The sequence below is a fragment of the Harpegnathos saltator genome, unplaced genomic scaffold (assembly GCF_003227715.2).
Source record: "Harpegnathos saltator strain DR-91 unplaced genomic scaffold, Hsal_v8.6 scaffold608, whole genome shotgun sequence".
NCBI classification, from domain to species: domain Eukaryota; kingdom Metazoa; phylum Arthropoda; class Insecta; order Hymenoptera; family Formicidae; genus Harpegnathos; species Harpegnathos saltator.
In genome coordinates, this window is record NW_020230436.1 from 163,519 (window position 1) to 175,714 (window position 12,196).

A 12,196-nucleotide genomic window follows, 5' to 3' on the forward strand; every position below is an offset into this window, starting at 1 on the left:
GATAAAGATTGTTCATTTCGAGGCGAGCAAATTGTTCATTTGAAATTGAAATTCTTTCCTTGGGAAATTTTGGACCCCACCCGCGGGGTGTGTTACTTATCTGTCTGTTTGTTCGTTAACGCGCGAGTCGTTGCATAATATATTCGTACAAGTACATTGTCAATTAGCGACACGTCGTCGTCTCCGCGAGGCTGAATTCTCCGGGACAAAGTATAAACTATTCGGTTGTAGCGGCGGTGAGTGAATTCGACGGGATGTCATCTCTGTCGGAGTAGTATATTCGCTCGTTCGCGATATCACGTTATCAATACAATAGGGCGTTGTCGCAGCGCCGTTGAAGCTGCGATATCGTAATTAGGATAAAGGGTAGCAAGGGGGCGCAATCTCGTATTCATTTGACATGTAACCCGCGCGGTAATTGCGCTCGGGGGGGATGAGATACACGCGGCCAGCGTCTAACAAGCGGGACAATACCGATCGCGTACACTTGATATAGCAGAGCTGCACGCCCTCTGTCCGTGTGTTATTCCTCATTCCTGATTTACTCCGAACCGACTTCGCATCTCAATTACGCCTCGCGCGTTCCCGCGCGCTCCTCGTGCGCCCGATGCGAACGGGAAGACGAGATTCTCAATCGCGCATTTACACTCCGTTGAATTTATTCTAGCCGATCGAGCTCGGTCGAGGAGGTCCTCTTTCCGGCTCTGGGGAATACGGGAGAGCGAAAGCGCGAACATAAGAAGAGAAAAATCGTTCCCTCCATCAATACGCGAACAGCCCGGACGTGTGTCTGTGTGATTTATGAAATCTGTATCCGAGGGAAATGGCAGGTGATCAATGACGATCTCTGACGTCGCTGCGCAGGTCCGGCGCACGAGCTTCGCTTCGGGAATGAGATTAAGATTCTCGCGTCGATAAATTTCTACAGTATCCCGGTAAGTGCTGCTCACTTATTCCGTACGAGATGGTCTGATATTTAAAAATTTATCGCCCGGCCAAGTATGTACACCTCTTTCCGCCTGATAAAACTTTTAAAGAGGACACCCGAAGATTTACGTACTCGCATCCTGCAGCATTAACGTCCGCGTCCACGTCCGCGTTTACGTGGACCTCAAAGAGTCTCCCGATTCTTCAGGCCGGAATAATCGACACGCTTCTCGCGGTCTTTTCTCGCGGCTGGCGAGAAACTCGGAGGTCTCTCACCGCGCGTCGATGACGTTCTTTCGACAAAAAGTCGTTCGAAAAAAATTCTCAAAATATCAGAGATCACTTTGCAACGACGCGACATCCCCCTAGATTTCAATTCAATCACTTCGCGCTATCGTCGTATACTCGTACCTCCAACGGTCCGTGCGATTCTTGACACGCAGGTGAAAGAATTCCGCATGGAGGGATAGAAATCGCAGGTTCGTGAGGTCATAAAGCGTCTGTTCCTTCCGTCGTTTTCTCGCGCACGTACGCGCCGATTAAGCGCGATTTCTAATCGATTGCAGCCGCGGAGAGCACGATCTCGCGCAAATGATGCGTTTTCTTTGGCGATTAAATCGTAGCAGTCGATGCATGTCGCGTTCCGATGACCCACGATAGCGCAGCTATCGATGCATTCGGTGATGCGGGCCGCCGCGGCGCGCACTTGACGCGCTTTCACGTTACGATTATCTCGCTTTCTAAAAGCGCAACGTATCATTAACGACGAGCGCCTCCTTCGTCCCGGCCCAATATGTCGATCATCGATCGGTCATTCCTCCGGTTCCCCACTTTACGTAACCGCGACGTTAGAGCCAACTTTAATTGCGACTCGTCCTCGCGGCGCGAAATCGTGAGAATTTCCCGGAGATAGCGTGACGCCGGAGAGACGTGTAAGTGTCTACGATTAATCTTCCCTTAGTTTCGAGATAAGAAGGATTTACGGCGAATCCGTTACGGGGCGTGCGCTAAGGGAAAAGTTTCGTTGATTTATCCGAAATTTAGTCGCGCGCGACGTCCGCCGCGTTGCAAAAAGGATTGATCGAACCGCGCTGCTCCCTTTCTTTCTCTCTCTCTCTCTCTCTCTCTCTCTCTCTCTCCCCCTTCTCTCTCGCGTATAAATGATTCGATTCGTTCGACGTACGATGAATCATTCGTTTCATTCATCGATTCGCCGTCGCATCCCGCCGCGTTAAGATTCCTCGAAAATACGACGAAGGGGATTTGCCGGGAGATAAAGGTACACTCTCGCGACCGGAAACATTGTCGTCGAACGGTACTCTCTCGCGTCCCTCCCAGGAGCGACTGTTCTCGCCGCGTAATCTCTAAAATCCCCGAGACGTAACAGGGCTGATCATTTATGCAGCGTTTATTAGCGCCTCAATAAGCGGTTCCCTCCGACCCTTGGCCGCCCGCTTACGTGCCATTACACCGGAGTATTCGGGCATTCGGTGCAGATCGGGACTTGATTAAATTCTTTGCAAGCTTGTGCCCGCTTTTAATCCAATCTCAATTCAATTGAGCATACCATTGTAGCGAGTTCCGGGGATAGCGAGGAACTCAACGAGACGGAATGGCTTCCTTCGGGCGAATTCAACGGAGAACAAACTTTAAAGTGGCCGAGTAAATTCTCTCCCTCTCTCCCTCCCTCACACACGTCCCGCTGAAATTCGCGCGAGAGAGCGTGCGCTCGCGAAAATAATCCGCGCGATACGCGTGTGTAGCCGAGGAGGGAAACTGCGAGCGAGGGGGTGTGTTAACGCGAAATCTTCCGCGAGATAATACGCGCGAGGAATTTTCTGCCGGGCACAGGGGGTTGTTGCGGCGGAGGGGCAGGGGAAGACACGATACCAAGACGCTCCTTGAGAACACGAGAGAACGAGAGAACGAGAGAACGAGAGAGAGAGAGAGAGAGAGAGAGAGAGAGAGAGAGAGAGAGAGAGAGAAGGGGAAGGAATTAACAGTCGCGGGACGCGACGCGGTTCCGATCCGACCGCGGGCTCGATTTTTTCATTTTCCGACGGACGAGTTCCGCGGGAGCGTTATTGAGAGATGTTACCCTTGTACGTGCCGCCGTGAGAGCTTCGCTCTCGTCCGACATTCCTCTCGATATCGTATCTCACGGCGTTCTATCTGCGCTCCTTCCCCGGTCCCGTCTAACGGGTAGTCGATAAACGCGCGCGGCCTCGTAAAGTATAGTAACTCACTCCATGTCGAGACACTGTCTGGTCTGATGGGCGACCCCGCCGCCGCAGGTGCGCGAACAGGAGCTGGCCGACGACCATGGTCCCCAGTTGTCCCCCTCAGGCTCGTCCGTGTCCAGCACGAAGAAGCTGGGCTGATAACTCTCGCCGTGTTGTCGACGGTGCCTCCCGTGCCTTAATTTTATATGATGCTGCAACAGGACCAGCAGGTAAATTTATTACGACGGGCTCGCTTTCTCCGTCTCGCTCTCCCTCCCTCCCTCCCTCTCTCTCTCTCTCTCTCTCTCTCTCTCTCTCTCTCTCTCTCTCTCTCTCTCTCTCTCTCTCTATCTCTGTATCTCTCTTTCTCGCGCGCTCCAGACGTTGCCACGGCGCGTTGCGCATCGGGACGTGGCCGAGGTATCTCGGGGTCGAGCGAGGTCGCGAAAAGGATGTGGCCTGCCGTGAGAACGTAGGTGCGAGGGAAACATTTCGCTCGCTAAGTGCCCCCTCGTTCACCTGTGCACCTCTCCGGCTGCTCGCGCCACGGCAAAACGAACGAACGAACGAACGAACGGACGGACGGACGGACGAAGCAACGAACGAACGGACCGCGTCCGTGACGCACAGGTGAGCTTCGTGGGTAACAATAGTAACCGCGGCGGCTGCGCCGCATGGGGTGCTTTAATCCCTCCGCGCTCGCGGCGCGGCTCGCGGGAGGTGTCGTAGGCAACGTGTTCGTGGAATGCACCCCTTAATCCAATTTTTATTTATAGACTGGAGATAGAGGGAAAAGGAGACAGCGAGAGAGAGAGAGAGAGAGAGAGAGAGAGAGAGAGAGAGAGAGAGAGAGAGAGAGAGAGAGAGAGAGGGAAGGATCGGAAGAGATGCGAGAGGAAGAGAGAGTTTCCGCGCTTCTCTTGCCTGCAGAATCCTTTGGACGTTTCTCTCGTTAGCCTTGTTCGTTTTATAGGATCGCCGGTAAACACGTTGCGCTCGGCCTTCGCCGGAGAATTATTGACTCGAGGACGTTCGCGAGCGCTGCAGCGAATTTACGTAAGCGCGTTTGACCGCGGAGGCTATCCCACTTTCCCGGGAACGAGCAGGATTTCCCGCCTTTGAGCGGAAGCGTCGGCTACGTGTCGGAATAACGTGTCGAGGGTTAAATGCCGATTCGGCATTCCTTTAACTCGGGCCTGATACCATCCGGGGCGCCGAAGCTTTGTACGATACACGTACGCGGAAAACCTCGCCGTTCCTGGGCGGCGCTCACGATGTTCCGAAACAAATTATCCCGCCGTGCTGTTCTCCTCCCGCCTCGCGCGCCGCGCGACTCGCCCGCCGCTGAAGATTGCCCGACACGCCACAATTTTCAGACGACGCCGCCGCCATTGTCACGGTATATTAACGCTAAATTGTGCCTAAACGGCGGGGGAAGCTCGCAAAGTCCACCGCAGCCGGCGCGATGAGGAAGAACTTTCTTCGTCGCTCGCAACGCGAAACGGCGCGTTGATCGCGCCGTTGTCGGCTAAATCGCGGAACGCGGACACGATCGTTCGATCCCGCTCGGAAGGTGGAGTTTGGAATCAGTCCTTTCCTCCTCGTCATCATTCTCGGAAGGAGGCGGGGATGGTCGGGGGATTTATTTTTGACGAACGAAGCCGCGGAGAATCGAGCATTCCCGACTTTCGCTGCGGAGCTTTTGCTGCCGGCAAAGTGGCTATATAACATTTCAATGGTCCTTCTGGCGGCTGTCCAAGGCAGTTTGCATTCGCCGGTTGTAAAGTGCATGCGCGGTTTCCAATAAAATTATCAGCGACCCCGCCGGCGTCTCTGCAGCATTCCTCCCACCTCCGGCCCCCTCCGCCGGATATGGTTCTCCGTTTAACTACGCTTTCGCCACTAAATGATCGTTTCTCGATCGAGCGCGCCCTCGCATACACGAGCGCGCGATTCTGTGTTATTGAATAGTTATTGGCTCCTCCAGCGGCGCTCTGCAGGATACGCGCGGCCTGCGGAATTTCAGTGCTTCCGAAGGACTCGCGGATTATGACGTTAATTGAGATGGGCTTCTCGATAAATGCTGGCGAACACGCCGACACGGAGTCTGCGGTGTTTTAGACCGCGTCCGTTTGTTTATCCTTCCCGGATTTATATCGATCTCGAGATTTCTGCACGGACAGACGGAAAATTGATTCGCGGGTAATAACAGCGTGGTGCCTCTTTATCGTCGGGACGATCGATGAGATCGAACTTGGAGATGCGTAACGAGCGTGTTCGTCAAGACCGCCTCTCCAGAGCCCGAACTTGCGATTATTCGCTCACTTGGCGTATTATTCTCACCGGCGAGAAAGGGTTAAGGCCGTTTTATACTTCATCCTGCGCGCGCGCGCGGTTAACGAGTGCTCTGTGGCCGAATAATTAGCGGCGAAAGTACGAGTAACAAAGCGCGCTGCGCGTGTAATGCAATCGCGCGGCGTTTAAATGAAGGACAGATTTATCACGTTCCCGGCAATTATGCTCAGTGTGTACAATTTATCCGCTTAAGCAGTCGCACCGATCGTTACACGACGCGCGGTGAATCATAGCGTTCGCGGCCGTTTACGGTAATTACAATCGAGCACTTTTTGCTCCTTAAACACATACACGCGCGCGCGCGCGCGCACGGGGAGAATGCGCTTACGATTCGGCCGGTCGCAGGTTGCTGGAGATTTAGTGGCGCCATTTTTTTCCAAACGAATCACCCCCTCGAAAAATTTTACGCTGTCTGCCTTTTCTCTTGTCGATTTTCGCGCTGCCCGTGTGTGACGTCAGGTAACTCAAATCCATCAGTTTCCCGTTGCGTCGCATCAGAGGAAATTGTACAAAATTCTTTTTTCTTTTTCGCGCATTACTCGTCGCGCATAATTCGATCTTCACGACGAGGAAGTATCGCGCGAAGAGTTTTGACATTTATTTATTTACGGCGACGTAAAGTAACGGAACCTCGCGTCTGCCTCTGAAAATGGGATCCGCGTTAAGCGGCGTGTATAAGCGACAGCTGTAATTAGAGAAGCTTATTGATCCGCTTGAATATCGGATTACCGGCAAGAAAATTACTTGAATTTAATCTGTTCTCGTGTCTTTTAACTAGGATCTGCTGGGATCTTTTCCCGATACGTAATCCCAAGACAACCTCCCGCCTCTCGTCGCGCCCGTCGTGAATATTATAGAAATAGCTTTGCCGTCGCTCGCTCTTTTTCTATCTCTCGGTCCCTCAGTCTACGCTAATGATAATTAACGATCGTGCCTTAAAAGCCATTAGAGACCGAGTATAGCGATCGAGATGCACGACTCTCATCTTTCTCGTCGAGAGTAATAACAAGCGTCACAGTTTCGCGTCGTTTTTGCCGCTGCCGTTCCTACCGCTCGAATATCCGACGGGAAGTTCCGGCTCCGGCTCATTTTTAACGGAATAAAGGGAATCGGTCGGTGCCGCAACTGCCACGCGTAGACATTGGAAATATTTCACGCGCAACGTGCGAAACGTGCGCGAAATGTCGGGCTCTCGCGACTTTCGCTTCCGGGAGGGAAGAGGCTAGAATACAATACGCTCTCCGCGGCGGGAGAAATGGCCGCGTGTCACTCGTATCACTCCCAGAAGATCATAGAGCCTACGTGCGTGTCGTCGTTTAGCACGGTCATTCGCAGTCGCCGGGTTATGACAGCTGCGGCGGAGATTTTTAGCGAGCGTGGGAGACCACCGTGCGCAGATGGGCGCAGCGTGAGCGCGGATCTCGTCATTTCCGCGTAGTAAAAGTACGCTCCGGGGGAGGGGGGGGGCGGTTTTCCCGCGGTTCTCTCCTTCGCGAGAGCATCTGCAACTTGTCGCCTGGACCTGTCTCGCGCCGCCGCGCCGGCTTGCGTGCGCGATAATGTGGGAGTGTACAATCGGAGGAACGCACGCGGGTGGCGAGATGCCGGGACTTACGGCCGTTCGAGCTACAAAGTGCGCTCGCGCCGTCTAATAATTTCCAACGTAGCGGCGGACGCGACAGCAGACCGGCAGATTCCAGCGCGCGGGGGGCGGGGGGTGGCCGCGAAGTTACACGGCAAACACACAATTCCGTTAGCGTAACTGGATTTTTCGTTGCCTCGGGAGCAGACGGAGCAACTCGCTCGCAGCAACAGAAAGACTCCTGCGGCGGATTTCCGCGCTCAGCTAATTGTTCTCGGGTTAGCCCGGCTCTCGAAGCCCCCTCAAACGCAGACGAGTGTTTTCGGCCGCGGCAGGTCCCCGTTTAATTACACGAACTGAGATGTCTTCGTCCGTGTAATTATTGAGCGGCGGCGCGATGTGCACACGCACATTGATTAGGTCATCCTGAAGAAGAAAGTCTGCCGCAGAGGAAAGTATATGATATTTGGAACTATAATGATATGGTAAGTAAATTATGGTCCGAAGTGTCATATTTATAGTAAGTATTACCATAATACCGGTAATAATTACGATATAGGCATATAGTATAAGCAACCATATGATAATATTTTTAGCAAGAATTGTAGTAAGTTAAAGTAAAATTATTGCACGGATACAGATATAAAATGGTAGGTAAAGTAACTCTTTTATATAGTCAATATTATCAGAATATTTGCTAAATGATGACAGATGTAACTATATGAATATTAAATCTCGCTATATTTGTGAATGAGAAATTACCGTATATGTGGTAAAAGTAACTAAACAATTGTTTAAGACAATAATTGACTATATATTTGTGTTTATTCTACTATATTTTGCAGGTCCCACGAACTATAAAAGTATGGCTGACGCCGAAATGAACTATAAAATATAGTGAGATTATAGTTTGTGATTCAACTATATTTTTCTATCAGTGTGGTACTTTGCGAAGAACCGTGCAAAATTCCGAGTTGTATCGAAATTGTGGAAAATGGCACTTGCAGCTTTTTCAGTCGGTAACTCTAAAACTCTTTGATTCTCTGCAAAATGGTAGAGGACCCTCTCGCTCAGAATGACGTAATCTACAAGTATACGGTGGCCGTTCAAGCGGCCAGGTTCAAGGTTCAAGTTTCTTTTTCGCAAGCAACCGTGCGAATGTTCGAGAGTTATTCATTAAAAAAAACCTCATGATATGCGGAATAACTCGAAATTATGTGTAGTGGTTGTCCGCGAAACGGTTTACGAAACTGCTCCCTCAGGACGACTTAAACTACACGCGCACCGCATGCGTGACACACTTACCGTCTTGGACACCCTGTATGTGTGTATGTGTGTACATCGTGCCGCCTTTATTCGAAAGGTCGACGCGCGTTTCTGGGATCTCGTCTCACCCGGCAATTTTCACCTGACTCTGACTTTTCCGTACGAAGAGGAAAAGAGGCTTGGCGCGACTTCGTTATACGAAGCTACCCTCCCTTCCCTCTTCCCCGAACGTTCCCATCCCTCAACATTCCCAACTTGACGCGCTGGCTGTCGTACTTGTCGCGTCGCGGAGACCGCAACGTGGGGACATACGACGCTAATAATGGCGCGTCGGCGACGTGGTGGGTGACTATAAAAGTCTCGGATAGTCACGGGGAGAGCTCGCGACTTCGTGACGAGCGTATGCGCGCGGTTGAAGAATTCGCGTGAAACATCCGAATTATAAACACGCGTCGTGCACGGCAAATTGTCGGCACGCCCCTCTATCTCCGGTCGCGATCAAACGCCGGAACTTTCACATTTGTTCCACTCAATCTCACCTTCGCCTCACCTGGCCGCATAAATTACGGCCGCGGTATATCGTGTTTGCGTAACGCCGCGTTCGGCGCGGCTCATTCATCCCGCTAATCCGCTGCCGATTCTTCCGTGCTGCCAACCTCGGAAATTCCCAGAAGGGATAACGCTTAACGGGTTAACGGGTCAGAATTCCGTTGGAGCGAAGCAGAAATCTTGACTCATTCAGACTTGAGAGAGATCTGGTGGCTTCAACCGGTAGCTTCCGTTCCAGCTTACATTCCAGCGGAAAACTCTTCCGCTCGACCGAGCGCGGGGTTTTTCCCCGCGCAGAACCGCCGGAGCGGAGATACGCGTCAGCGGAATACCGCGCTAATGGAGAGTGTCAATGTGGTCAAATTTAGCACGCTCGCTCAGACATCAGTCTCGCCGGGCGCGATCGTCTAACGACGAAGAAAATAGGTCCCCCCGCGATTCTCACACTAATCAGCGTCTCACCGCGATAAATCAACAAGTCAGAGCACATACTTCCTTAAACGGTGACTAATTTCGACGCGCGTCACACACACACACACACACGTACATCGGCCACGACAGCTGCCTCGCGAACGGCCAGCCGAGCTCGCATCATCTCGCGAGACGCGATCAACTATTTTCGCGTCAGACCGGCAGACACGCGCCGTAAAGACGCGATCGTAAAGCGGCATTGCGCGGCGGTGACGTGTTCTGTAATTATGTCAGAACTATCAGAGCACTCTCGCCATCTCTCTCTCCTCTCTCCTCACCCTTCCCCTCCCTCGTTCCCGATCGTTGATAGCTGATGACGTCACAGGATCGCGCGAGTCGACGCGACTCGCGCTGTCCCGTCGTTAATTGCGCAGAAAGTAATTGCACCGCTCCACGTGACGGTGCGTCTTATTGCGAGGACACCGGATACTCCTCTTTCCCGACGTGCGATTGATTGCGCCGCGCATGATGGGATGTCGTCCGGCTCTCGCGATTTCGCAGCTGTCTCGTAATGACGACTTTGCGAAATGATCCGTATCGTCGCACGCTCGGCCATGCCGGTTACCGGCGGGAAGTTGCGCGCGTACGACGGAGCGATTAATTATTCCCGACGCGAGCGAGTGTGTCGAAACTACTGTGTTGATCGAGGAGCGCATTCTGCAGGTGCGGTAATCGCTTTCCGTGCACGCTGTTTCATCCAGCGCGACTTCAGCTCGCTCTCTCTCTCTCTCTCTCTCTCTCTCTCTCTCTCTCTCTCTCTCTCTCTCTCTCGACGTGGATGCCTCAGCGCGCCGCGCCGCGCCCGGTTAGATCCATTAGAAGGCGCGATTGAACGGTCGTCTCTCCGTCGCCAGAGCGAAGAGGTCGCAAAGGTTTACGACGTGTGGCTTTTAGTACGACGTACGTCATGCGCCGTAATGCGCGCGCGCGCGCGCGCAGTGAATTTATGTTAATGCCGCGGCCTCATGTGCGGGGAAGAGTGCAACGGCAACGCGAATTAATAAGAAATTGTAGCTCGACTGTTGGCTGCACGCTTCACGCATCGGCGGCGTCATCATATTAATATAACAATGACGATGAGTCTCAGAACGACCGGCTGTGTGCGCCGAGGTGTCCCCCGCTGTCGCCGTTGACTTCCGCGAGGCTTTCGCCGATAAATCCGTCGGAAGAGCGGAAGGGCCTTTTATTTTTCACCGCCACCTCTCCACGTCGTTTCCAACGGCGCGGGCGGCGGCGGCGGCCATCGAAAGTTCTCTCTCGGGATCTCTCTCCTCTATGTTTACCGAGTAATTTATCGATCTCTCGATTATATTGCCGTCTGCCAGAGCGGCAAACGGCTGCGGGGCGAGCCGGAACTGAGGAGGCGCGAAACGTCCGGCGGGACGGGAAAGACGGCGCGCGAGATATTATCGCGATATCGCGAGATGCGGAGCGCGAGGTAAGCAGCGCATTATTCCGTTCGCTATCGATCCCGCAGTCGATTAGCCATGTCAAGCAGTCCAGTTCATTCACCATGCCGCCGCCGCCGCCGCCGCCGCCGCCGCCGCGCGGCTGCCACGGCGAGATACGAAACGCAACCTGTTAACAGCGAAACGTAATCCAATATCGCCGAGGACAATGATCTCCGCGCGCGCGCGCGCGCGCGGGGAGGGTCCGACGATCGGGTGACCCTGGTAAGCCGGTTCCTTGAGAGAGCCGAGATTAACATAATCCAGATGACATTGCGGTAAACTGCTCGATTGTGCGCGGCTATCTCGTTCGTTCGCGTCGCGGACGAGCGTTGCAACGTCTCTATATCTCCCGCGGTATCTCCCGAGAATCCGCTTCAATTGTCGCGCGATAATTGCAGACCAGCCGAGGGCTAATTTAGGGGACGGATAATTGATTAAAAACCATCATCGCGGGAGCGGAATTTTGGCGGGGTCTCTTGAGAGAACTCGAAATCGCGTCTTCGGATTCAGACGCATTGTTTATTCGCGACACTAAATAATAGCTCGCGTAATCGGTAAATATGTAGCGTTCGTGACGAGAGCTTCGATCGCGGGTTAAATTCGCATGATATCGCGCGGAGAGACATCTCTCTCTCTCTCTCTATCTATCTCTCTCTCTCTCTCTCTCTCTTTTTCTCCGTGCAGGCCGCGTTGAATGCAATTTCATTCGGTGTGCTCAAGCTCTAATGTCTAATATCCGCGGTAGCGGTAGATAACCACGAACGCTTTTTACCACGGGCGCTTGCGCAATAGCTCGGCCAAGCGGCAAGAAGACGATCATTAATCACGGCGAATTTCGGCATTCCGGCTTATCAGAGATACGGGGCAAAAAGCGCCGGCTGATACTGCTTCGTTTATGCATTCCTTGATACACCGTTCCGGCACGGCGGCGGTAGGCAGAAGCAGCTAGGACGATTCTCCCCGTCGCTAAGCTGCTTATCCGCGCGCGGCACACCGTCGCGCCTCTGAAATCGGTCAACTTCACGAAAAGCGAGTCCCCGCGTTTATTTCTAATCACGTTACACACTCGATACTCCTCCGCAGGTCGGGTGTACGCGAGAGCGAGCTGGCTGCATGGGTAAATATGTAGAAAAGGGTACACCTCACCGATTTTCTTTCATTTTGAAATATGTTACAAAGGATGAAATTCTGAGTGACTTTTCCTAATGCAATTATATGGGGGTCGCTTACAGTTTAACGAGATATTTGACTTTAAAGTTTTATAATTGTTCGTTGAAGTATATTTGAAGCAGAGGTAAATATATATGTATAGAAAGGGTTTTTCTCATTTTTTGAAATATGTTATAAAGGATGAAATTCTGAGTGACTTCCTG

At 52.5% G+C, this 12,196-nt stretch overlaps 1 protein-coding gene across 7 annotated transcripts in view; it reads right to left on the minus strand.

The window, feature by feature from the left end:
• The window catches only part of Ppn (proteoglycan-like sulfated glycoprotein papilin), a 128,659-nt gene that overhangs the window by 32,559 nt on the left and 83,904 nt on the right, over nt 1-12,196 (minus strand). For all 7 annotated transcript variants that reach the window (XM_025304412.1, XM_025304413.1, XM_025304415.1 and 4 more), the window contains exon 3: nt 3,174-3,361. In XM_025304412.1, coding sequence (XP_025160197.1) covers nt 3,174-3,361 — 188 coding nt within the window. The remainder of the gene's footprint in view (nt 1-3,173; nt 3,362-12,196) is intronic.